This window comes from Notothenia rossii, assembly GCF_949606895.1.
Source record: "Notothenia rossii genome assembly, chromosome: 10".
Classification (NCBI taxonomy): Eukaryota; Metazoa; Chordata; class Actinopteri; order Perciformes; family Nototheniidae; genus Notothenia; species Notothenia rossii.
In genome coordinates, this window is record NC_136908.1 from 51,848,108 (window position 1) to 51,875,869 (window position 27,762).

Genomic DNA, 27,762 nt, shown 5'->3' on the forward strand with positions numbered 1-27,762 from the left:
ATTTCCTCCCCAGGCCGAGACTGATTCTATCATGTCAATACTGTTGGTTAATTTCCATGTAATGGTTGCTATAATACACCTTTTTTTTCTAAAATATTTTTGTCTTAACATTTTGTTCATTTTCACTCATGATTTAAGCTCACTGTGTTAATAACTGCTCATAAATTCACTTTTAATGCGCTTTATAGAGGTGGACAAGTAAAACATAACCATTCTAAACAAACTTTATCAAAAAAATCAATAATAGAATAATTAAAGTTGAAATAACGTATACAAACAAGTACATATTCAAATATATAAGAACATTTAACCATATTTCTCTAGTGGACGCTAGCTGGCTCCCTGACTGGGGGCGGTTTGAAGCTAAAGGTATTCTTGGCTAAAAACGATTGGTTGCAGGTTTTCTCAAAGTCTTTACTGATTAGCTGCGCTACTTGTCAGTTAAAGGCCAGGAAGGCTGTAAAAATGATCTGATTGGTCAGGAAGCTTGATATGGGCGGGACCATGAGTTGTTTAGAAACCAGTTTTTAAAAAGCTGCGTGAGACCGGAATAGGTTGAGTGCATTTAAAAATAAAAGCACAAAACTTGTAAATTACAGGATTTAGGGTGAAAGTAAAATTATATAACCAATATATACACAGTTTCTTTCTTTATAATTTTAAATTGTATTATTTTCTACTGTTATCAAAACTTTATATTGCATCGAACTTCAATTTACTAAATATGAATAGTGATTGTTTTATTTTGAAATCCATTACCGGAAATGATAGGCCTAGTTCGTTATTTTAGCTATTTGATGCAAGTGCCATAAACAGCTGGAACAATTGAGTCACTTCACATTTTACCATGGACTATATATATATATATATATATATTTGTTCTCTTCGTTTAATCAACGATGTATTAAATTGCATTTACATTAAAATACGCTCTCAGTTTTACTGATTCCTTGAATGTTTTGTGCTATTCTCATTTTATTTCTCCGTTTCTGTGTGACTCCGCCCATCCACATTCCTGTGTGTCTGGGTTGTGAAGAGGAGGAAAAGAGAAAAGTAGAGGGGCTGCAGAAAGAGAGGGGATGATAAACAACAACACTTCTGTCTGACTGCTGTAACGTTCTCACACATTTACCCCAAAGTTTAACCCAACGAGAAGTGTTTCTAATTCATTTATTTCACAAGTTGTCGGGACCTTTTTTCTTTGGCGGAGTTGGAGCTTTCGACTTGACTACATTTGCAACTAAGCCCCGCTGCTGTTTTCACTGCTTTTTCACCTGCAAAAACACCAACAAACCCCGCAGAAGTGCAGAGGGAGTGTGTGTGGAGGAAACATGGAGATCCTGGATAGTAGTGAGCCGTTCCTGCACTGGGACCGGAACCTGAGCGAGCTGTCGGAGGCCGGGGAGATCGACTGTGGGCTCTACACCAATGTGAGTGATCGGAGAAATAATCACCTTTATCTCACTTTGATTGAGACGAGGTGGGAGGGAAATGGGTTTTTTCTTTGTGTGTGTGTGTGTGTGTGTGTGTGTGTGTGTGTGTGTGTGTGTGTGTGTGTGTGTGTGTGTGTGTGTGTGTGTGTGTGTGTGTGTGTGTGTGTGTGTGTGTGTGTGTGTGTGTGTGTGTGTGTGTGTGTGTGTGTGTGTGTGTGTGTGTGTGTGTGTGTGTGTGTGTGTGTGTGTGTGTGTCTGTCTCTGTCTGGGGTGCCCGGCTCTCCCTTCAAAATGTGAGCCTTGAGGTCCAGGATGCAAACTTCTTTTCTTTTTTTTAATGCAATTTTGGTAACCGAAAACAGCAAATAACATAAACTATAAACATTTACATATCGACATTAGAGAAATGTAAATCTATAGAGTATTTAAATAATGGGAAAACCCACCTGAGTTCAATTTATTCCAGGATTATCACTAACTATAGTAAAATACTGTTTGTTTTGTTTATCGAACATGTCCAAAACTCAAACATATCTATTTTAAATTCACTTTTAGATAATATAGAACAGAGAAAAGTAGCACAAACTCACATTTTAGAAGCCTGATTTGAGAATTGTTTGCATTTTTGCACATGCTAAATAAAACAAAGATTTTAATAATGGGTTTAGATATACCGGATACATCCAATCAGGATTCAATAAAGGTTTATAAAATGTTTCCATTATGCATAGTTACTGGAACCATATGTCTCTGTGGGCCGAGAGGAGAGTGAGTGAGACGGAGAGAGTGAGGCATAGACTGTGTGTGTGTGTGTGTGTGTGTGTGTGTGTGTGTGTGTGTGTGTGTGTGTGTGTGTGGGTGCGTGTAGAGAAAAGGAAGGGTGCATCTGGGTTTATTGGGGATAAGATCCAGCTGGCTTGCATATCAGGAATCAGACACCACAGAGGTCTAAACTACACACACACACACACACACCCACACCCACACCCACACCCACACACTCTTCTAGGAAAACTTGCAGACAGGTAAAGACTTGTGAGGTAAAAGCTGTGAATGTACGTCCTTTTAAATGTCTCGAGGCTACAATTCCTGTCTGATTCCTATCAGAGTTGATCATGCTGCTATTTTCTGTAACAGGATTATTATGTTTGTTTGCTGTCCAAAAGTGAATGATGTGATGGAGAGGATAATGGCAAAAAAACAAACACAAGTTCATTTTAAAGAGCAGCATCTGAACCTCAAGTACTGCACTTTATAACTTGACACTTCAACTCCACTGCATTTCAGATAGGCATATTGTATTTTTTAACTGCTTTACATTAATATCATGTATGCTACACTGAAGTACAATACAACTAATACAAAAGTTTAAAAAAATGGCCCCAAAATAACAATCCCCAACAGGAAAAGCTCTGACAAGTAATGGTTTGTGATTAAAAAATAAATCGTATAATATTCTACATAGAATACAAAAACGGTTAAATGTGCCATTCTGCGTAACGCATACTTTTGATACTTTGAGTACATTTTCTTCTGTTCCTTTACCTCAGTATCATTTACGTGTAGTGTATCGATAGACTATGGTATTTCCACTTTCTGAAAGTCGTCTGTTTTGAAACGAAAGTTGCATTATGGGAAATGCAGGGTTTTTTGCATCTTGACCTATATTAGGAGGATATTGATATTGAGCTGTGCCGCTTGGATTTTAACCTTTTATTTCAATATTATTCTTACTTTTAACAATGTTTATGTATGCACCAACTAACAGAGGCACATTCCATGTGTTCTGATCGTCAGAGCGAACATATGAATATAAATATTTTTACCTGCAGCACACAAAGACCAGGTTGTGTGGAGCAGCAGGACTAAGATGCTCTTGTTGAGTGAGGAGAATATTCTATATACATATAGGAGAGGCATGAACTGTATGTGTGTGTGGGAGGGGGGGGGGCTGCATGAAGACCGCAGTGTTTGAATGTGAGGCTCTTTGTTGGGTCACTCTCACTTTCTCTCTCCGGGGGTTTGTTGACCTGAGATTCCTCACAAAAACGTAAAGCCTCCCCTTCTGTGGGCAGCATGTGTGGGAATCAAACTTCTGCTTTTCCCATCTCTACTTTACTTTATTTGAGTTCCTAGTTAGTTAGGAGTAGTTTGAAGATCCTTTATTAAATAAAAAACACTAATAGTAATACTCAAAATGAAATAACTATCAATTTCTTAAACTATACTCAACTTTTTACTGTTGTGTTGTATACCTGTCTCGTTCCATTTCTGCTTGTTTTAATTGTTTTTTTCTTGGCTCTTTAATGACTGTTTATGAATGTCTTTAAATCTTAATGGTTTTATTTTTTAATTTTAAGGCACTTTGAGCTTCTATTTCTTGCTTTTACAAGTCAATCCATTCTACAAAATTAGTACTTCTACTAAAGTCAGAATAACTTGTGGTTACATTTTAAACTCTAATATGTACACATGCTGATTTACCAGCTTGGGAGTGTTCAATACAAGTTGGATTATGGGAGTGTTGGATCTCTCACATTCCTTATGTCACGTCAACAGCAAATAATTTAATCACATAATAGATTTAGTCAATTGGGTATATAAAAGTATCCACAACAGTACACATTTTTGAAGTTTAACATTACACAAGTTAGCACCACAAATAGAGTCCACCTTATCTGTGTCTTTAATCTGGTGAAATAGGGTTATCAAGTTCTTCAGGTTTCTTATAATAACACACGCTCAGTGTGGGGGTGGATCTTCGTCTTTCATCTCCATTCTTCTACAGCTCAACAATCCTTTTTGACGTCAAACTGACTTAATAATGGACATGTCTTACGTGTTTCTGTGACGTGACGAAGATCCATTTTTAGAGAGGGCAACTTGAGGTGAAATCAATCACTTAATCAAAAATGACTACAGTTATTCTTTCAGAAACAAATCCAGATAAGAGTAAAGATCCTTCATGTTCTGCTTCAATCATTTTTTATATTTTGTAATCAGAGAATGATTTATGATTGAAATGATGTCGCTAATCATTGATGAGTTGATCAAAAAAGAAATTGAAATGATTTTTGGACTGACAAAAGAGGATATTTAAAAAAATGTCTGATGTTCTTATAGACAAAATGATTAGTCTATATCTAGAAAACTATTTCTTTTGGAATTAAAATTCTGCATGTTCATAATTATTACACCTTAGAGACCCTGCTAGTCAGTTTTGTTTCAGTTCATGGTTTCGTCTTGCTGTTATGCTTTCTAAATACTTTGAAGTATTGATGATTCAATCCTGAAAACAATAATTGTTTAATTATTTGTGATGCATTAAGGCACAGCTGGGAGGTAAATGCTTGTTCTTAAATCTTGGCATTTGTTTCAGGACACTTGGATTCCCATTCAGGAATAAACGGAGTGGCTTTAAACATAAATGCTACTTCATGCACATACTTGTGCCTTTCAAAAAAGGAAAATTGGCATGTTGCTCAGCACATGGTGTACTCGTGGAGAGAGGAAGACACATGCAGATGTTTGCTCTGCACATGCTCCAGGGTTATATAACACTCAGCATACCTGCATAAAGACTCACCTGTTTCTTTGAATAAAACTCCAGCTGTAGTGCAGCACTGTTATTAATATACATTATGGCTTTGACAGCTCAGGTACTGCACTTATGTACCATTTTGAGGTACTTGGACTTTACACCAGTACACATCTTTACTCCACAGCTTCACTTACTTTTCAGAGTACAGTAGTTCATCCACTTAATCTGCATCAGCTGGATAATGCATTGTCACAAAGTTGATAACAGGGCTGTTTGTCTGAGAAACCTGGGGACATTTTAGATTAACATTGTTCTCACAGGATAGTGAAACAACAGACATAAGATGATCATATAGAAATAATGCATTGCTACAGAACTAGAAAACATCATATAAAGGAGTTCAAATGAGCACAACTTTAAACATTCCAGCAGTAGGAAGCATAATAAAAGTGTGAATAAAGTCAGAAGAATATCAGAGAATTACTTAAAGGTTAGAAATGTCCATAGTTATTGGAAAAATGTCCCATGTGTGACAAATATACAAAAATATGATGATCTTATATAAAGCATTCCTTGAGATCAAACCACCCAGAAGTAGTTTTTACCCAAACTTAACATTTTGAATGTGGTATTAGAACGTTGACTCAAGTAGAGGATCTGAATACACACACTTATTTCATTCAACAAGAGCACACAAACACACACACACACGCACGCACGCACGCACGCACACACACACACACACACTCATGGAGTCAAAGGTAAACATCTGGATCCACACTGCAAAGCCTGTTCTCCGTCGGGGCAGGGCATCCTGCTCTCCGGTGGCCTCACTCTGTCCCTCTATCACACACACACACACACAGACAGACAGACAGACAGACAGACAGACAGACAGACAGACAGACAGACAGACAGACAGACAGACAGACAGACACACACACACACACACACCGGCCATAGCTTGTATACAGATAATGAATAAATGATTGATTTTGATGATAATTTCACATGTAGTCACGTTTTATTGACCATCAGAGGTCAAGTGTCTCTGTTGTCTGTACCAGTGTTATATATTCAGTTCCTTTACTTCAGTAAAAGTACTGAGTAATTAGTTACATTCCGGTTTGAATGCCAGTTTTCTATATTGCAACTCGTACAACCTCTCAACCTTTAAGGCAGGTAGAGGGACACACCTGTGTATTATAATGCAGCACACACACACACACTGTTTCCACTGCAGGCGTGGTGCCGGATCTTCAGGTCGGTTGACTAATCTGTGGCTGTGTGAGACAGTCAACGTTCAATATTAAATGAGATATTTTATATTTCTGCTGCCTAGTTCAAACAAAGTGCTTATTAGCAAATGTTAGCATGCTGACGTTAGCATACTCAAGCTACGATAATATGGTTAGTCATTTTTGGAAAGTGGAACCACACATTTATTTTTGAACTAGTAGCAAACTCAGTTATTCAGTTTGGTTTTTAATTAGGCGAGTCTCGCACTGTCTGCTTTTGTGTTGTGTCGTAATTATAAGAATGAGTAGCCCTACAATATAATTTGTTGTAAAAATAGCAACGTTTTTTTGCAAAAATATTAAGCTGGTCCATCCAGGTTTGCTTCCAATTTATGTCTTTCTTGAAAAACACTTATTATTTATTGCGGAACTAACTAAAACTCATTAAATGGTATGTGTTACACAAAATATACTTTTACGTACACGTTTTCACATATATTGGTGTCTTATGGCGCATTTCCACTACAGCGCGGTTTAAGCGTGCCGTGTCCGGCCCGTTTTTGGTTGCGTTTCCACTAGGCGTAGTTCCGGCTAGCGGGTACTTTTTCACAGTTTTCTGGCTCTCCAAAATCGAGGTTCTTTCCGGGCCAACAACCGGGCTGAGTATGCTAAACTAGTGAGAGAATCGCTGGCAACTACAACAAAATGAACATATTTTACCGTGATTTAATTGTAATACACGTTTCAAAAATGATGCCGAAATAACAACATACTGATACCGGTTAGTAAAAACCATGAATTAATGCTTTGACAAGTCTGCAGAGAGACGGCAGGTGAAAAACCTTTTTAAAATGCGTGTTTTCTGAATGGAGATCGGCTAAGCTAACGCAGTATATGCTCCGACCGTCCACACTCACAACAACGGCCTATACAGACATAAATAAACCAGCGACTGTATTCGCCATGACTTTTGTTTATCTAAAGTCAGTTGAGTAGCACTTGAAATGTTTTAGCTCTATGAAACCTGATGTACTTATATGATTCTGTTTTCTTCAAGTTTGTATTTTGTTGGTCGAACACACTTATTGTAAGTCGCTTTGGATAAAAGCGTCCGCTAAATGCAATGTAATGTTTTGTCTAGTTTCTGAACAGATATGAGGAGCTGTGAGCTCTGAGAGCTAACGGCTGATGTTGGTTTTGTGTTTCGCATTGAAGATGACGTCACGGCTCCGCCTACACTGCGTTACTATAGTTACTGCCCCAGTTCCTAAACTGTAATGGAAACGCAGCATAAAGTGAGCCTGGCCTACCAAGGCCTAACTATACCGTACTAAGCCGTGCAAGGCTCTGCAGTGGAAATGCACCATTAGGGTCTTAAGGCTTCTTCTGAGTTTCTTCTACACATAGAAATGTTGGCAAATGTAGCAAATATCTGTGTCTGATTGCCTTTATTCACTTCACGATGCTTTAATCGGAGCCATCTTGCATTGTTGAACTCTTTTGGCACCGTAGATTTACACATGGTGTGCACATGGACTCATGAAGGACACGTTTGTCTCCGAACTGATGCAACTTTTCTGCTGACTTTGAAAGTGGCCTCAAGTTTTGTGCTGCAGGCCGGCGACCGTTTGAGAGCAAAGCGAAGGTAGTAATCAGTGTGTGAGGGATCATTATGGAAAATCCGCAGGAGCCACAGCTAAATGTACCTCCCCTGTCTGTCTCTCTCTCTTGATTCTGACTCCCCCCGTCTGCCCCCTCTGGTTTAGCTTCAGGCTCCATAAAAGGTTTTAAATGGATGTGTGTGAGCTTGTGTTTGAGGTTAGCTGGGTGTGGGCTTAATATCCCTGTGAGTAAGGAGATATACTCCCTGCCCTCAAATCAGCCTGGAAGCAGTTTAGTTGCAGCTCAATGAAAATGCAGCTAACTTATTCCATCTCTTATTTTGAGTTCTATTTCATAGTTTTGGGGCAAGAAACAGAAACATCCATGACTTTAAAGTTGCAGAATCATTGCTTTTGGGGCTTGTTAGCAGTTTAAAACATCAAAGTGTTTAAAGCCTGCTTATTAAACAGTAAGGTGCACACTTTGATGTTTTTCTTTGCGGATGTTGCAGCTCATATACTGTCTCAACGTGTACAATTATTGCTAGTTTAGGACAGAAACCTCTCCTGTCTAGTTAACCTTTCTCCCCCCTTTCCCTCTCTCTCCTCACCCGTCTGTCCTCCGGGGTGAGAGTCGAGACGAGTCGACTCATGTCCAAAATGCCACAAAGTTCCCCACTGCTCCCATTCTTTGGTCTGCCATTTAACCTCCTTCTCTTCTTTCTTTGTGAATGATAACTCGTCGTTCTTTTGCTCTCTAACTGTCCCTTTGTGTCTTTTTGACTCTTTAAGTCTTAATGTTCTCCTTATATTTGTCTTTGGACATTTATTTTTCTATTTCTTTGTTTTTTCTTCTTCTCCCAACTAATCAGTCAATTTCGAAGTGTTGCATACAATAGTAAGAAGACCACATTTCTTACTCAATACTCAATTTAGCAGCATAGTCCTAATGTGGTTTTTGCACTTGAATTTGGAGTTTGATGCTTTCCTACTTTTTTGTCAGAAAATAAAGTGGATTTTGGAGAATTCTGCACAAATTAAGATTGTGATCAATGAAATCCTTTTTATTTTACTTTGAATATAAGCGTTTTAAAAGGTGCTAAGGCCTGGGTAGTGTTTTTGTCGTATGTACATTTTTGGCAAATGATATGATTTGGGAGAGAGGAAATCGGTTGTCTGGGTGATTTCTTTCAGCTATCTCACCAAACTAACGGCAAATCACACGCAAACACTAACATATATGTGTGAGTGTGTGTGTTTCTTGACATTCAAGCATGCCATGGCAAGTATCCGCTTCAGAGAGCTCGGCTTAAACGGAGGAATTAAGATGAGAGGCGCGCCTTAACAAGTTCCCCACAGTGTTTGCTCTTTTCCAGGGATTAAAACGATCCCTATGGGGTATGTAACAAGATTTGCATTGACCCAGTTTTTACCCAGAATCCTGCAGGAGGCCATCATAAAATAAGGACTTTAGTGAGCTTGACAATACAAGTTTTAGGGGGAAATCCTGCAGCAAACAACCGGATTAACACATTGAAAGCACTCAAGAGAAGATTTGATCTCTTAAAGATATCAAATATGTGATTTACAGAAGATCATTTCTGAGTGATGAGGGATTTAAAGTTGATGGACATGAAAAAGCGAGAAGGAGCAGCTTGTGTTGGAGGAATATGATTAAAATAAAACACAAAGGGAGAGCTGGAAGAGTTAAAAAAGTCTACTACTTGAGTCACGGCTGGATGTGTGTGTGTGTGTTCGTTTAATGGTACTTGATGACCGGTCAGTGTTACAGTGTAGGGGTGGAAAAAAGGTGTGTGTGTGTGTGTGTGTGTGTGTGTGTGTGTGTGTGTGTGTGTGTGTGTGTGTGTGTGTGTGTGTGTGTGTGTGTGTGTGTGTGTGTGTGTGTGTGTGTGTGTGTGTGTGTGTGTGTGTGTGTGTGTGTGTGTGTGTGTGTGTGTGTGTGTGTGTGTGTGTGTGTGTGTGTGTGTGTGTGTGTGTGTGTGACCAGTTTATAGCAAGCACACTCACTTAGGATGAGACAGCTGTGCTTGTTTTTGATGCAAACAGTCTCAGCTGTGTCTGAGGACAAGATGTCTTAGGTTGGCCCAAAACTTTGATTGAGCAAATTCGTATCCGCTTATTATAATAAAGGTAACCCTTCTGTGTTTAGAAGCTTTAATCATTCTAGAAAATGACCACAATGTCCCATTTCAAAACTTCTATCACCATCAAATTGAAGTTGAATTCAGGAGTTACTTCATGTTATTCTTATTGTCAGCAAATCACATGAAACCAACAACGTGTTATACATCTTATAATACTACATTTATACTACATTTAAACGGAAGATAATTAAAGGTATGATTAAAGAATTAAATCAAGATTTTGGACACATGTTTTTTCTCTCTTGAAAGAAAGGTAGATTAGAGGATACAACCTTTGTGTATAGTTAATATAAACCACATGGTACAGCAGGCTAGCTTAGCTTAGCATAACGACTGGAAGCAGAGGGAAACTGTTCTGTCTGAAAGTCACCAAGTGTGGAGAAAACAATTTGTGTTTTTTTTAGGGCTTAGTGCAACACTATGTCTTTATAATCAAGAAGGAGAATATATTGTTTACGTTGTTTTAAAGGTTACCTAGGATAATTCCCTAAAACAGTTTTCAAACAAAACACAAAAGTGCATTTTTATCCACATTTTGTCATAGTTGTGAATAAAAAGGCAACACAGACAGATATTTGTTAGCAAGATCAGTTGTGTTTTTGTCTTTCGATGGGATTTATTGGCAAAGAGCATTGAGACGGATTCAAATACAGAGTTTTTCCAGCCAGCCCTGATGAAGTCATTATGCAACATCTGGAGGGTCAGTGTGTGTTTGGATGTGTGTGAAGAGTGGGGGTGGTACTCTGGGATCGGTCAGTATGACAGAGCAGGACTGGAAAGTTTGTGTTACTGGTGTGTGTGTGTGTGTGTGTGTGTGTGTGTGTGTGTGTGTGTGTGTGTGTGTGTGTGTGTGTGTGTGTGTGTGTGTGTGTGTGTGTGTGTGTGTGTGTGTGTGTGTGTGTGTGTGTGTGTGTGTGTGTGTGTGTGTGTGTGTGTGTGTGTGTGTGTGTGTGTGTGTGTGTGTGTGTGTGTGTGTGTGTGTGTGTGTGTGTGTGTGTGTGTGGCGCATAAGGAGAAAGATGGTGGGGGGGATTTTATAAGAAGGGGGGGGGCCTACAGGCGGCGAAAATGAGACGTTTTTCCATTTGTCATTGTCTGGGTTTATTCTTCATTATCCCCTTCTGTTCATCTGCAGAACTATACACACACACACAGAGATAACGTCTGACTCATAGATTTGACCTTTAACCCGGGATGTTTTCCACACTATGTCTCTCTGTCTCCATTCTGACATTTCCTAATTTGAACACACTTCCTGTCGTGCTCCTTGGCTTCTTTTAATCAAGTTTGAAAACATTTATGAGACTGAAAGAGAGGGAGAGGCCAAAGTGTGACACAGGAAATGGATATCAGGGTTTGTAATGGATCTGCTGTGATTTCTGTCACTCTTCAGAGCTGTGTGATTGTGTATTCCTGAGTGGGTGGAAAGTAAACACAAGTGGCCCGGCTGGACGTCACGCCTCCATTTATTCTCTCATCCTGTTGTTTACATCCGATAACCATCCCCACCCCCAAAACAACCCCGTCTAAAGAAAGAAGTCAGATAACAGTATCAAGACTGATGTTGTCATTTTTGTATATTTAGGAGCTTAAATCTTAGTAATTTAAGGATTTATCTGAATAAATCGGGACAGTTGCTTCGTTTTTAGAAGTGGTAGTTTTGTGCAGAAACGTGTAACATCTTCGAAGGATTTTGCAAAGGTCCCTTGATAACCTTTTACAACTATACAATCGATAACTATGTTAAAAAACGTAATTTTGATGGCACTTCGCAATCGTACAAGAAACAATCTCCTTTATAGTTGTAGAGAATAAACATGAACATTACGGATATAATGCCTTGTTTATTTTCCGAGTCTTAGGATCATGTCTAGAATCTGGGCCACGGAGTGTGTGTTGTACTTTTATCCTCATGAGGAAATGCTGGAGTCTCATGCATTTCTGTGGAGCTAGGTCACTCTGCAGACATTACGGAGGGAGTGATGTAATGACACAGATGCTGGTGTCTGCTTGTGGAGACTGTAAGCACTGTGTTGGAAATGATGCTTTCACACATCAAGCTGCACCGAGTCCAAACCAACCGCCCCATCCCCCCCTCCGATAAGGCCAAAGATAGCCGCTTGAAGGCCTGTGATTCGTCTTGCTGACACACACAATATCAATACAACAGCCTCGAGCCTCAGCGCTGTTACAACCAATGATAAGACTTCAATACAGTCCTGTTTACAGCCAGGGTTATCTAACGTACACATATGATGGACTTAGTGCTTTAAAGAGATTTATTTTGGCTTATGTTTCATCATGTGTACCATACTATTATTATTGAATGATCACTGAACAGCTGTTTTTCATGCTCTTAGAAGGCCAATCATGGTCCTAACAGATTACATCTGAATCGTTTTCATGCCTGACATTCAGACTGAAAAGCCATTTGAAGTCCTTTATTTAGCTCAGTTCGGTCTGTTTGCAGCTTGATTGGAAAAAACTGGCCTGATTTTCAGAAAAAATTGTATGAGGGTCAAGCATGCCAAGAAAGACCTTTTTGGAAACACAGGGCGGATACACTTAAATATTTTAGTCTTACACATTGGACATGACTGTATGTCTATGTCTACCACATTTCTGTTTTTGTACAGGGTGTCATTATGATTATTTTTGGCTTATGCAAAATGTAAACTTTCACGATAGTCAAAGAAATATGCAGATTTAAGAGTTGTTATTTCTTCTTTGAAAGTCGAACACACTTTATAACTGTAACTATAACCTGCATGGCTTTGGTCTTGAAATACAACCGCTTCAAAAAGCTCTTTTTATTGGATTTCCTTTAGCCTCGGATGTACTTTGTTTGTGTGGGATGCTAGTAAGGTAAACTTCGGCTTGCTACGCTAACCCGCTAATGTTAGCTTTCAGCTTACAGCACAACTGAGCTTGTGAACTTAACAAAAGTCCTAGTCTGATGAAAAACAATATGATGTTTCTTCACCTTGTTCTTTTTGCCTTTTTAAACTTAAAGTTCTTGTGCAGAATTGAAAATATTGAATGATTGTGCAGATACAGTTTCTACACTTCAGCTCAGTGTTTAAGCAGCACATTGTTAGCATTCCTGCAGATTCTCACAAACTGTGGCTCACAGCTGCAGAACTAGTGCAGCGGAGGTTCAGATATTCAAATGGCTTGCCCTTTTTATCTTAAAGTGTTTTGGGAAATTTCACCAGAGGGCGAGAATGTTGTGAAGAAGACAGAGAAACTGCATTTTTCTGAGACAGGCTGGGAAACTGAGCTCCAAGAAGTATTTCCTCTATTTGCCAAATACCATACAGCTGAGTGATTGTTTCTTCCCTGGAACTGTACTTTAAAAAAAAAACTGACACAAACATTTTACATTTTTCACTTCCTTCTTGTTGGTTCTCCCAAAAAATATGTATTATGCATCTTCTCAGTGCATGCTTTAGAGATATTATATCAAGCCTGAATGCAACTAAATTATTTGTATTACCTAGGACACTCGTTTTCAATCTCAGTGAGACTTCCTAGATAAATTAAGTGTTGTATTTAAACAGTGAAAATTCATTAACAAGGCAGTTTCAAACAACTTTACTGACATTTCAACTTTAAAAGTAATTCGACACAAAACTTAAAGAAGAAATTAGCTTTTGTTGCCTATATTTATGAGATTTTGGCCTAAACAGAATCAAACGTATTGTCGAATGAGTTATTGCCTCCTCCTGCATTTGCAATGCATCATGGATACATAATTATCACCAGATTTCTTTGATACTGAAGAAAACATAAAAGAAATGTGATGTTACACGAGCAAGTTCGGCAGATATTTCAAAGTGGATTTATGGACGTTTATTTATGTTGAAATAAAATCAATTTCTAATCAATTTCTTTATTTAATAAATGCACAACACTGCTTGGGAAGTCGATACACAGTTCTTGCAGTACAGTTTTTATGACTGGTTGTGAGATTGTAAGTTATCTCTTTAGACTTTAATATGATTATAATGGGACACGTGTTTGTAATGTGTGATAGATAAGAGCCTCGATCCAAATCAAACAAGTGAGTCATTCAGTGTATTCTGACATGACGTTTGTGTGTGCCTTTTTTCTTAGTGTATTTGTGGAGTCGTATCATCCGCCAAAGTACACACAGATGAGTCCAAGGTACACACACACTAATACACACACTCGAGGGAGATGACCCTTGTCCTTTGTGGGTCTGTGTGTGTGTTTGTATCAGAGTTTCCTGAGACCCTTTCACATCTGCTTTTTAGGGGAGGAAGGTGTCAGTCTTTCCTCTTCCTCCTCCCCCCGAAGTTTAAACCTGGAGGAATTAGAAACCTGAGGACATTCCTTCCCTTCTTTACCTTCTCCTAAACCATTCATTTAACTGCTAACTAGTGACCAACACAGCTGTGCGGCTTTTATTGTGAAGCTTCACTCTTCACTCTGCTGTGATAATTACCCCCAGAAAGAAGGATGTCTGTCTTTTGGCAGGAATACAGAAACATTACCTGCCCCTTTTTAAAGAAAGTAAGTGGAGAAGGTGTAGCATGGTCCAAGGAAGAAGTCATTACATTTAGAGCGGATACAACAGTTTAGTTTTCTTGTTTTTACAGTACATTTAGTTTGTAATTGTACTACTCTTAGATAATTGTTCTGCTCAAACTCATCTGCCCATCTCTGACCCAGTTCTCGCCCTTCGTCCCAATGTCTCTGATTTAAAATCAAGATCAGGCCTAATAAAAAAGTTTCTGAAAGGATTGTCTCTCTTAGGATGACACAGGATTTCTTCACAAAAACACTGATTCCCCCGTATAACTCTAGAGATAATCAGCATTCCCTCCAGCGTCTACCGTCTTCGATTGCAGCTTAATTAAAAGATTACAATCTGCACATTCAGCGAGGTTATTCAGGAAAATATGAGAAAGGCCTCTTTGTTATCCCCTCCGCGTCTTCAGTTACAGATTATTGCCCTACTTCCAGTTTGAACTCCCAGTTTCTCTCATTCAGACTTCAGGTTGGGTTTCCCAGCTGGAGTGTGTCGAGTTACAGTGCACCTCAAATACCACCTCTGTGTCGGGATAAAGAGACAAAGAGCGTTCTGTTGTGTGTGATGCGCTACACTGGCCTGCATCACGTTTTAACCACACACTCCCACCGCTGAGATGACAGGGAGCGTACACAAATCCTCACTAGAAGCGCCTTTCCTTCGACCTCTCCCATTTCCTCTTTTTAAACAACATCAGGCTTTATCCCTTTCTGAGGGAAAGTCTAACATTCTGGGCTGCAACTGAAGCCCCAGTGAAGCCGGTGTTTGTCATTTTGGCGAATTATCCCCATTTAAAGTATGCCCAATTAGCTATTAGAAGCTCTTTTCTTCAATGCACCCATTGATCTACAGACACCTTTTACTGGATTATTTCAAATGAATACTTTGTGTTTTGTATAAACATGTCTTTTTCTAGGATTCCCAAGCAGATTTATGGATGTTTTTTTGTGATGGATTTAGAAAAAAAGCACATTTTGTTTAGACCAACTGCGACAGAAGGGCGTTTGAGGGTTGAGGGTTTTTAAACAGTTTAATTTCCCTCCGTGGGTTTCTGTTGCAACTTCTGAGGGCGATGTCAAAGGTCATTTAAACCCACAAAATATGGCTTTGTTTATTTTTAAAGATGGGTTCTGTATGTAATTACTCCACCCTAAAAACGACTCCATTTTTTTGTTCACGCCCATGATGTTTTTTTTACTATTTTTGACTGATAAAAAATCAATCTGATTTTCCTTGCTCCTTCTTAGGACTGATTTGAAAATCTAAGAAAAAGATGTACAACCAGCAAACCCTAAAATATGTCGTCAGTTGAAGCAGCCTCACATAGTATCTTGGTCGATGGAAATGAACCCATTCAGTGGATTAATTTGTAAATATTTGACTTCCCCTTCTTGCAGTAGGTTCACGGTATGCTACCAGTGTTTACACACACACACACACACACACACACACACACACACACACACACACACACACACACACACACACACACACACACACACACACACACACACACACACACACACACACACACACACACACACACACAGCCTTATAGGGGAGCATATGGTTGCAAGAGTGTGTGTGTGTGTGTGTGTAATTGAGGCCACATGCTTTGGCGATCGGTCATCCACCCTGCTTCTGTTTCCTCCGTCTTCATTTCACTCTCACTTTATACGCTCGGATGTTTTTTGTCGTCCATCTTCTCTCTGGTGTTTCGTGCCTCTGTCTGAAATGTAGATGTGACTGTAGATTTCCAGCCCTTTTCCCTTCCTAACCTCTTTCGCTTTCCTTTCCTTCTCTCCTTTTAATTTTTTCCTTTCCCTCGTTTCCTTTTCCTCATTCCTGACCTTACTTCCTTCTATTCCTTTACTCTCATGTCCTAACCCCTCCTACCTTACCTGCTCTATTCCTTCCTTTTCGCCTTTTCTTCTCCTTAAGTATCTTTTCCTTCCCTTCTTTCCTTTCCCTCCTACTTTACACTTTTTCCTTCCATTTCCTTTTTTGTCCTTTCCTTTCTTCTTTCCATGAGTCCGACTTTTCCTTTCCTCCCCTCTTTTCTGTCCTTTCTTTGCTTTCTCTCCTTTCACTCATTTTCTTTTGCCCCTTTCCTTCTCTTTTCCTTCCTTCTTGCACTCTGTACACTTTTCCTTTGGCCTTTACAACTTAAAAAAAGGAATTCTCTTTTCTTCCTCTGACTCGAAAACGTGCTTCCATTTGCTTAGCTCTCCTCAGGCAACAGTTCATAACGTCACAGTTTCATGTGTTTTTTATTAAAATAGTTTATACTCTTTTCATTGGCTGAGCACAGACTGGCTAATATTTGATTGGACGTTTTCAGGGTATCCTAACCGGCAACAGAATTACATCAGAAGTATTTTTATGTTCTGAAGTGGGCTATGAGTTCGAGCGAGGACAGACTATTGCATTGAATAATGTGGATTAGTTGTATTAGATTTAGTCACTTAGCAACAAATACATGGGATGAGATTAGTTCACTCTCTGCAATTAAAAGCTAACTTTCCTTGGAATGAAGTGTACTTTTCTTAATACCAGCACAAGGTGTACTATTCGTTTTTTTAGGGTAAAAGCTAACCATTCTTTGATTCCTCCTAGGTTATGATTGTTTAGTTTTTCTCTGTTTCATATCATTGTTGAATTGTTGAAAATATTATAAGGTTTTGCAATATTGGTGAAACGGAACAAGGGACTTTTGCAAACAACAATAAAAAAATTAATATATTGTGAAAATACCTGAAATCACAGTTTATTGGCAGATTTGTTTTCCTATAACATATAATTTATTTAGGATTTGCTGCCTGGTTAACAGAAATCAGAAGCCTCTGTAGTGTGGCAAAACAATTTAGCTTCAAAAAAGACAAACCTTTTTAGGTGCTTCATACATTTCCTTTGACATTTTAACACAGGTGATGTGTGTCAGTATGTTATCAACACCTCACCTGCAGGGCTCTTTGTTAACCTCCCTCACAACACCTGAAGAGGAGGAGGACACAACATCTGCACGCTCGACCTGATGAGAGATGACAGAAAGAGATAGACAGCAGGAATGTGGAGGAGGAGGGCGAAGGGGGGGGGGGGGGAGAAGATTAGGAGGAGGAGGGCGGGGTGCTCACTTCTTCATGTGTGTTAAACATGTGAGAGATACAGGGAAATCAGAATCTGTATACTTGATTTATCCAGGGGGATTTTGCGAATTAAAACATCAATTCAAAAAAAGACTTCAAAATGTAAACCAACATAAGAAGTGAAGGTAAAAGTAGGAAAGACAATGTTACTATGTCTATTTAATGGAATTTGCTCATGTTGGTAGTGTTGGATATCTTCATTATTATGTTTTAAATGTTTTCCTTTTATGCACAGTGTTTCATATTCAATTCTCAGTCAAAAAATGTCCCTGGGCTGTTTTTTTTAAAAACATTTAATTCTAATAATAGACTGAGTTATTCTATTCTTAGATGTTCTACAAAATGATGCTGCAGGGACAACTTCTCCATGTGATTTGTAAATGTGCCCACACTGAGAGAAAGAGAAACAGTGAAAGACTATTATAAAAGTCTTTAATTATCTGCTTCAGTGTTCCCTGGGGGGGATGGCAGGGAAAACTTCAAGGAGAGGGGGCAATAAACAGTCTGTAATTACAGGCAGGCTGTCCTACCCTCTATCTTTATATAATTATCTGTCTCTACTTTGAATTGTCATTAAATACATTTTCTCTTCCTCTCTTTAGCACTTCTCCGAGCTCCTGGACGATCTCTCCCAGGATGCTCTGCTGGGTCAGCTACTCAGCGACCCCTTTCTCTCGGGGGTGAGAGGCGGAGGCGTGGAGGCCATGGAGGGGGAGGATGGCAGCGACCTTTCCCCCTCCTCCCCCCTCCCCCCCCACATCACAGCGGAGCACAGCTACTCGCTCTGCGGAGACAGCAGGCCTCAGTCCCCGCTGTCGCACCTGACCGGAGAGCAAGGCAGCGACGCAGGTACATAAAGCCTTCAAAATAAAAGGACCCTTATAGTATACACCAATAACTTCATTAATAACTCCGGTAGTAATCCCTCATTATCTTCCTTACTTCTTTCCTTTCCTTTATGTATTCCTTCCTTTCTTCATTTTCTCCCCCTTTCTCTCCCTCTTACCATTCAAGTCCATCTTAAAGGACAGAGAACAAGAAACCATTGGTCGATGTGATTGCTCTTATATCCCATCATTGAAGTGGTTTTAAACTTGTGCCAGTTTTCAATGTTTCATAATAGTTTATTTTATTTGCATATTGACTGGTTAAAGTGAGATTTTATTTGTGTTTTAAGACCGCTGTATTCGTCTGCCTGTCTTGTTTTGTGTTCATTTGTTTTTTACCTGGTTAAATAAAGGATATATATATATGTATATATACTTCCTTTGTGCTTTCATTTCCTTCATTCCTTCTGAGAATGACTTTCTTTCTTCTGTGCTTCCTAATCGTTCCTGCTAAAATGCTAATTAAAAGCGCAATTTCAGTTAAAAGCAGTCATGAGTTAAAAATGTATTATACCTGCAAATCTGATGTGTTCTTCTTGCAGTGATTTACAAACTACATAAAAAGTGATAACAAGATTTCCTTTAACATTATAAAATAAATGATAAAAAGATGCATTTGAGCAGAATTGACCTCCCAGAAACCCTGACATGTCTCCTCTTGCTCCTCAGAGTCTGATGGAGAGTCAGCTGATTGGCCCATGGAGCAGGAGGACTCCATCGACAGCCTCCTGTGTGAGACCCCCTCCCTGCTCCCCACCCTCTCCCTCTCTCTGGTCCCAGGTGAGGGGCCCCGGGCTCCTGAAAGCCCCGCTGTGGCCCCTGCTGTCCCCCCCTCCCCCCCAGCTCAGCCCAGAGTCAACAGCAGCCAGGGCAAAGCCTTCAAGGTGAGGAGGACACAGGACGATAGGGATGAAAACTGATGTTTTTGATGATCATTTGAATGTCGTTTAATACTGTTGTCTATCTACAGGTTAAAGAGGAGAACATCATCCCGCAGATTAAACTGGAGCCTCATGAAGTCGACCAGTTTCTCAATCTTTCACCCAAAGGTCTGAATCTGTCCTTTTTTCCTCTCACTGTTTGTCAGTTATCTAACGCAACAAGGACCCCTGCTGGAGCTTTGTTGTTACATCATGATGTCCTTTGCATAGTCAAGTATCATAAATATCACTTTAAAGGTCTTACAAGCATAATTAATGCATTTAAATGTATTAAAACTACAAAGAATATCTTATATTATGTAGAGCAATGTACTTGCATTATCCCAAATGAAAACCATACGTTAGTTTATTGGTTATCTGCCGAAAGCAGTCAGAAATTTTATTTATATACAGTTTAAAGACACTTTTTAACAATTATACCTTTTTCAATCTGGGGGATTAAAAGGATTATTTATTTTAGTCTTTGGATGTCTCAGTGTTAAGTAATCAGAAAACAACCAGTTGTAAAAGTTGAAAAGTTTGGTTGTCTTTTCAGAGGAACAGACATAGTGAATAATTTGGCTCCCATTTAACAACTCCTAAAACGCTGGAACTTAAGTTATCAAAGACACAGGCTGAGAATAAATTAGAAATATGAACTTCAGCGGTCCTTTGAGAACAGCTTAACTCATCAATACCTTTATATATTATCCTTAAATACTTCTAGTTTTAATCTTTCAAATGCTTCCTCCGGTCTCAGGTCTGGAGGTGCTGCAGATGCCTCCGACTCCTCCCAGTTCCCACGGCAGTGACTCTGAGGGGAGTCAGAGTCCCGTCCACGCCCCGCCCGGCCTCTCCTGCCCCTCCTCCCCCTCCAGTCCCCCCCCATCCCAGGCCAGCCCGAAGGTGTCTCCCCGCGCTACCTCCTCCCTCTCCAACTCCCCTCTGCTCACCGCTGCTCATGTAAGCACCATCTTAGTTAGTTAGGTTCCTACTTCATCTACCATTCACTCACAGCAATCTACATTTGATCACACATATATGTTCCTGTTGGAAAGAGTAGACAACCTTGTTCCAACTAAATCGCAATTTATTCTAGTAATCATCAAGAGAAAGGGCCTTTGGGGTGAGAAGTGTTCTAAACAAAGTCACAATTTACCGTATAAAATATTGCCATCAGTTTACATTGTCACACATGTTCTCCTGTTCTTCCTCCATGATCCAGAACTATCTAAATACCAAAGACATTTTCCACCATTTTAGCTTTTCTTGAGAAGATCTTTTAATTTTGTTTTATATTGTATCCTTTTATATAGAGTAAAGGTACTTTTGCAAATGCCCGTTTAAAACCTGGCTTCAACAAACGTCTTTTGGATCCTTGTGATTAAATATAATGTTTGTTTGATTGTAGAAGCTGCAGGGGTCCGGCCCGTTGATGCTGACGGAGGAGGAGCGCCGTACGCTGGTGGCTGAAGGGTACCCCGTCCCCAACAAGCTGCCCCTCACCAAGGCTGAGGAGAAGGCCCTGAAGAAGATCCGCAGGAAGATCAAAAATAAGGTACAGACTGATTCATCCAGACAGTATATCACCATCCATATGACTTTTTAGCAATCCATTAAGGCTGTTGCAACCAAGACGATATGGTGAAAGATTTGTATCAGATGCACAAATATGTTGTTTGATTAAGTTTATTATCTGATAATAATAAGAGACAAGAAGAACTGTTGGTTCATGCAACAATATATGTACTTTTTTATAGCAAATCCACCAAAAAATGAGGAAAGATATTGCGCTTTCAATATAAAGCATAGATTAAAATATAATTTGATGGCATGAAAAGTATTGTTCACAAACTCTCCTCTTCTGTATGCACCTGTTTACCTGTATGCCTTTAATATTAAACTGAATATTTGTTTCTGTAAAACAACATAAATGTGCTTTCTTCCTCTGAGTATATTTATCTTTGTCTTAGATTTCTGCTCAGGAGAGTCGCAGGAAGAAGAAAGAGTACATGGACGCTCTGGAGAAGAAGTAAGTTCTCCTCTTCTTCATTATAGCAGAGGGACGGGGAAATAAAAAGAGATTGAGGTTAAATCCAATATCAACTAAACGAAAATAAATAATGTGCATTGAAGTGCAGTGACTGACCTGCAGTACTGTTTCTGTCCTCAGGGTGGAGACATGCTCCAACGAAAACCACGAGCTGCGCAGAAAAGTGGAAAACCTGGAGTGTACCAACAAGTAAGAGCAACAGCCAATAATTATACACACATACTGTATTAATACACACACTACTGCACGTGGGATTGCCTTTAGATTCAGTGCATGCCAAGAAAGATGTTTTTAGAAACGAAACTCAGCCTATTCAATGAAAGGAGCTCGGTTTCAGGTAACACTGCAAAAGTCAGAAACACTGTTTAATAGCTAGAGCATCTTTATTTCCCCACTAATATGTTATAAATCAGTCTCTGAGCAGTTCAGTACATTACTAGTTAAAAATTCAAACATTGTCAATATCACCACAATTCAGTGGTGGAGATAATATTTACTCATTTTGAAAATAGTCTACAGGTACTGTAATAATTGAATTAGAGAGGAATAATGTGTCGGGATACATTTACTGAATGTTATTATTGAATCAAAAGCTCCCTGTTGGCAATTGTTCAGCCATGCATAATCATGAGGCTATTTTAATGTAAAAAGCTCAAGCTGCTACAATTTAGAGACCGTGTTGATGCTCTCGTTATGCATGGATGCTGTGTGTGTGTGTGTGTGTGTGTGTGTGTGTGTGTGTGTGTGTGTGTGTGTGTGTGTGTGTGTGTGTGTGTGTGTGTGTGTGTGTGTGTGTGTGTGTGTGTGTGTGTGTGTGTGTGTGTGTGTGTGTGTGTGTGTGTGTGTGTGTGTGTGTGTGTGTGTGTGTGTGTGTGTGTGTGTGTGTGTGTGTGTGTGTGTGTGTGTGTGTGTGTGTGTGATGCACAGCTGTATCAGGTCTTGTTTTTGTTTTCCACTCAGTGGTTTATCATTGCTGTTTGAAAGTTAAATGAACCGTGTGTGTGTGTGTGTGTGTGTTTTGTTTAGATGTCTTTAATGAAGCAACAGAACAAGTCCTTTGAATTATGCTGCATAAAGACATGAACCATGAACATATTTGTTCTTGCTGACACGCATTGCTTTATTTTTCAGCTAATTCAATATTGTTATATACAGTCAAAACAATTAAAAAAAACAAGGTTACTTGAAGCGAGAGTGCAGAAGGCATAGGTTGTAAAAAAAAGAGCCATCCTGTGATTTATCCAATTCCAACCTTTTTATAGTCAAAGATCAACATCTTATGGCGAAATAACTACAAACTTGATTATAAACAGGATTGAAAACGTTAAAAACAGTGATATATTACAATTCTTAGGGTAAGATTTGAACAAAGTCATGTACAGGGGACTCAATAATAATACAGAATCACAAAAGGAAAGGAAAGGAACTTAACAATAATCATAGAATAACAATGAACTACAACCCTATACAATCCTTTTTATTATCAGTGTTAGGGAAGTACTAACGGAAGTAATTTTACACGAGTCAAAAGTGTCAATAGTAGTGTCAAAATCTGTGTTTCAAGTTAAAATACTTCATTGCATTTACAAATAAGTAAGTTACATCTGCGTTCATTGTTTTCTTTGTGCTCTCCCTCATGCTTGTAGTTCATCAGATGTGTGTGTCCTTAACCTGTGTCTGTTACATGTATGTGGTGTGTGTGCGTGTGTGTGTGCCTAACCTGTGTGTGTCTCTCCGCAGGTCTCTGTTGCAGCAGCTGCAGTCTCTGCAGGCGGTGGTCACCGGAAAAGTCCCTAAATCCTGCAGGATGGCCGGCACCCAGACATCATCATGCCTGATGGTAGTGTGTGTGTGTGTGTGTGTGTGTGTGTGTGTGTGTGTGTGTGTGTGTGTGTGTGTGTGTGTGTGTGTGTGTGTGTGTGTGTGTGTGTGTGTGTGTGTGTGTGTGTGTGTGTGTGTGTGTGTGTGTGTGTGTGTGTGTGTGTGTGTGTGTGTGTGTGTGTGTGTGTGTGTGTGTGTGTGTGTGTGTGTGTGTGTGTGTGCATGCTATTAGGAGGTTGTGGTGGTGAAACATCGATTCAAAATATTGAATTGGGAACATCTGCTTCCATCATTCATTAGCAGCTTAGCGTTGCTTCATAGTTTATTTACTCCCCCCTTCTCTCTCTCCCCCCTCTCCCTCTGCAGGTGGTTGTTTTGTGTTTCTCTCTGTTTTTGGGGAGTTTTTACCCCAGCAGTATGTCTCCCTGCTCCACCATCACTGAAATTGGCCTTGCCTCCAAACAGCTGGATGTCAAAGAGTCTTACACAACCACAGGTATTTAAACTCACACATACACCCAACAAACTGTTCAACGGTGAATATTTGGCTAGTTAAAGACAGCAGTGCAACCCGAAACATTTCAAAATAATCATGATTTATTAAGATAAATTATTGCAGGTTGAAGGAGCACATGGGAATGTCTGAACAGCCTCCTCTTGAGAACATACGAGACAAATTAAAGATAACATGTCCTTTTAATTTGAAGAAGATCTCAATATTAACAAGTGATCACAATTAAAGGGGAACCAAACCCCTTTTTCATAAAGTATTCCTATGGTGTAAGACAGTCAAAACATGTAATTAAACTAACAATTCTCCTCCAAATCCAAATACCTAGCGGGCTAAAATAATGCGTCTCTCTCGTCTAAACTGACCTCTCCTGGTGCTTCTATTGAAACGAGTCATTACTTCCAAAACTATAAAACTGTAGAGGACCATTATAACATCGGCAATAATCAGATTCCACCTACAGCGCTGCAATAATAGCCACTGATGAGAAGAGCTGACCTTTCCCTACATCCTCTCTGCTGCCTCCCACACACACACACACACACACACACACACACACACACACACACACACACACACACACACACACACACACACACACACACACACACACACACACACACACACTTTTGTAATAGATATAATTTTCTTAACAATCAAATCCAGTTTCCTGCCCCATCCTGCCGCCATGCAGGCAATAACATGACAAGTGTGTCTGTGTGTTTAGCTCCATGCACAGCTGCTGACAGTGGGTGTGTAAATAGGGTTAGGGTTATGAGACAGTGGGCCCCTTCAAACTGACATCCAAAAGACACCAATACCTCAGAGGGTAGAGATTAAGAGATGTTAAAATTGTTTAACCTCTTTTAGTGTTGTTTTGTGTCTCTTTGTAGTTGTTATGTACTTTTTATATCTCTTACGAAAAGGCATTATTCAATATAGACAGTATATACCTACACAAATACATCTTGAACTTTGCTTGTATATGTTAAAAGTTTGTCTTTTGTTAAATGCAGAGATATAACAGAAAGGTAAATTAAAATGTCTTTTTTCATTCTTCTTTTATTTAAAGTGAAGTCAAGGAATCTGTTGTCCACCTTCGAGGACGAGCAGCCGCATCTCCTCGGTCTCGGTGGGGAATATCCCAACCAATGGGAGGAGGCGCCGGCTGTTGTCATGGCAGCGTGGCGTCGCTCGGAGCAACAGAAAGTGGTGGAGGAGCCCATCATGGTGGAAACACTCGTACCACTCAGAAATAATAGCAATGAAACGCAGACGTCTAAAAACGTGCTGCTGGACCTGCACAGGTAAACAGACTGTGCAGATACTTAGAATATAACAGAAGAATAAGACATTAGCATTAGCAGTGATAGCAACATTAGCTGGGTTTAGGAAAGCGGAACTATGTATATGTATATATGTATAAATATTTCTTAATTAAAAAATGACCCAGAAAGATTAGAAGCCAGTTAATTGTATTATATATAAGGTTTTATAATGGACTCTTCACCGCACTACATTTGTATTTTCTTTAAAATATTGAAAAAAATGGCTGTAAGGTGCAGGAAAAGCCCAGAAATACACACTGGAAAAGCTTAAAAAGTACTGCAATTGGACATTATAATAGGTGAAGGATCCCTAAATGTGATATCAATTTAAATAAAGTATTTAATTTGTAATTAAAATCCAATGTTATGTGTTTTCAGGTCTTTGGAGAGCAGCAGCAGTAAAGTGATAGAGTTGGATCGGACGGTCAACGAGACCTCATGAGATTCATGTCAACACCCCCACATTATCCCACCATTACCCCCCCTGACCCTCATGATGACCTTTGACCCCCACCCCCTTCTAGACCTGGTTCAGTGTCCTGGAGCAAACCTCATACAGTAGTTCCACTGCTGACTGTTCCATCTCTGCTTAATCAGACACACTGTAATATTATTAATTAATAATTGTATAATAATAATAATAATAATGATAATAATAATAATAATAAGGAGGCACTGGTTGCTTTAATTTCTGAAGTAAAAATGCACTGAATAATTTTTACGTGAGTCAATCATCAGTTGTCTTCATTGACATTCAAATAGAAATAGTGAATTCCAGTGGAAAGTATTTTAAATATGACATGTGAGGCTTTTTACAGGACACTGAGGGAGAGAACCTTTGTATTTATAGAAACCTTTTTTTGGTTTTTCATAAAGTTATTGCTCTTTGTAGTTCTTTTAAATGTTTTTATTCCATTCCAGTGAGCCCCCTTTTGATACTTTTGTTTACGTTCATATTGTGTTTTTTTATTTGTATTTTATTGTACTCTTTTATATATTGTTATATATTTTCTTCAGCTGACTTTACATTTCAAACATCCAAGGCTTAACACGGGTTCCTGCACTCATTTTAAAACGTTTTTATTTTTTAAAACCTTATATGAATCTGCAGCTCAAGTCTGTTGTTTGATATTGTGAATACTGACTGCAGATTTCAAATCAAGTTCAATAAAAAGCTCAAATTATCTGTTGAGCATCCCACAATCTAAGGAATTGTTTGACATTTGACGAAATATTCTTGTGCTTTTTTCGCAGAGTTAGAGATTATTAAGTGTATTTCGCCTGATGTCCAACTTTTAAAGAAATGTGTGCTGGAACCACAGAATGAACTTTCTTTGGCCTTATTTCCTGTGATCTTTTTGCCTTAAACACTTTCACCGTCAGCTATTTATCTGCTCTGATCTCTCAGCATTTGCCAAAAAAAACTTTCTACCCAGAAGTGAAAAAAAAGTATCTATTTTTGTAAATATAAGTTGTTAATAAATAAGCAAGTCTAAAACTGTCTGGGATGTGGAGTTTATAAACCAATCCGTAATTGATCCTGAGTCTTTTGGATGCGATGGTGATAAATGATGAACATAGCTTTGTCCTGACTTCTGTTTCTGGTTCACTTTGTTTGTTACAGATCATGGCTTTAAAAGTCTTATTTGTTCATTTCAAGTTTATCGCAAGTCGGGTTTTACATTTCTCCTCTTTATTTAAACATGTTTTCTGATGTGTGTTAAACCCATTCCACTTTCTGTGTATCCAAGTTGTAAATACAAACATCCCATTTGTTAAAAACTCTTTATCCAGTTTTGAAAGTATAACAAGAAGAAACATAAGAAATTGTATATAACAAACTGAAGATGAAATCAACTGTAAAGACAAATATACCAGTTCAATTAAGGGACTAGAACACACTATTTCTATAACCATTTTTTAAGTTTTGTAGATCAATCAGTGGCTAGATTGTCAAAGATTTATCCTTAAATGTTTATGTTGTTAGGCCAAAACTTGGACTTTATTTTGAACATTTCAATGGAAATTCTCTTCTAGTTTAGACTGAAACTAGCTGCAAGTGGAGAGGGATTTTTCCAAAATTAGATTTGAATTCCATGTTGCTTCTGTGTAAAGCTCTTGTCTTATTGCTTTCAAATGAATATAGTATTTTTCCTTAGTAAAAGTATATTTTGCAAAACCACATTGTGATTGTGTGTGTGGTCTTTTTATGATAAATTACTGAGATTAGAGACAAAGAAAGACAAACAAAATGGTATTGAAGTATAGAAATAATGTAAAAGTACCATGATATCTTAAAGGTCCCCTATTATACTCTTTTTCATTACTATATTATAGGTCTCAGATATATACAATACATGTCTCTGAAGTGTTTGGCTCCAAACACCAAACAGATCATTGTAGCATCCCATAATCCCCTCTGTTTCAGCCCTGTTTCAAAAGTGCTGATTCTCTGTCTGTTACTTAAGATGAAAATAAGGAGCCCCTCACCATGCCCCTCTGAGAGATATTTGGTTAAAAAGAACACAATGGTGCTCTAGGAGGAGATTCAGGTGATAAGGGG

General features: G+C 38.9%; 1 protein-coding gene across 1 annotated transcript; it reads left to right on the plus strand.

Moving 5' to 3' along the window:
- The first annotated feature begins 90 nt into the window (after window positions 1–90).
- Window positions 91–27,381, plus strand: creb3l2 (cAMP responsive element binding protein 3-like 2). The gene is made up of 12 exons (XM_079656039.1): window positions 91–1,430; window positions 18,282–18,528; window positions 19,236–19,450; window positions 19,537–19,615; window positions 20,247–20,449; window positions 20,898–21,044; window positions 21,460–21,518; window positions 21,660–21,728; window positions 23,280–23,379; window positions 23,727–23,856; window positions 24,944–25,178; window positions 25,578–27,381. The coding sequence occupies exons 1-12, from the start codon at window positions 1,332–1,334 to the stop codon at window positions 25,639–25,641; spliced, it is 1,647 nt and encodes a 548-aa protein (XP_079512165.1). The 5' UTR covers window positions 91–1,331; the 3' UTR covers window positions 25,642–27,381.
- Window positions 27,382–27,762: the final 381 nt, after the last annotated feature.

Bases quoted from the DNA above. Each gene is read 5' to 3' on its own strand.
- creb3l2 (XM_079656039.1), top strand. From the start codon at position 1,332: ATGGAGATCCTGGATAGTAGTGAGCCGTTCCTGCACTGGGACCGGAAC. The intron at 19,451-19,536 runs GTGAGGAGGACA...GTCTATCTACAG, and splicing joins GCCAGGGCAAAGCCTTCAAG to GTTAAAGAGGAGAACATCAT. The intron at 21,045-21,459 runs GTACAGACTGAT...TCTTTGTCTTAG, and splicing joins GCAGGAAGATCAAAAATAAG to ATTTCTGCTCAGGAGAGTCG.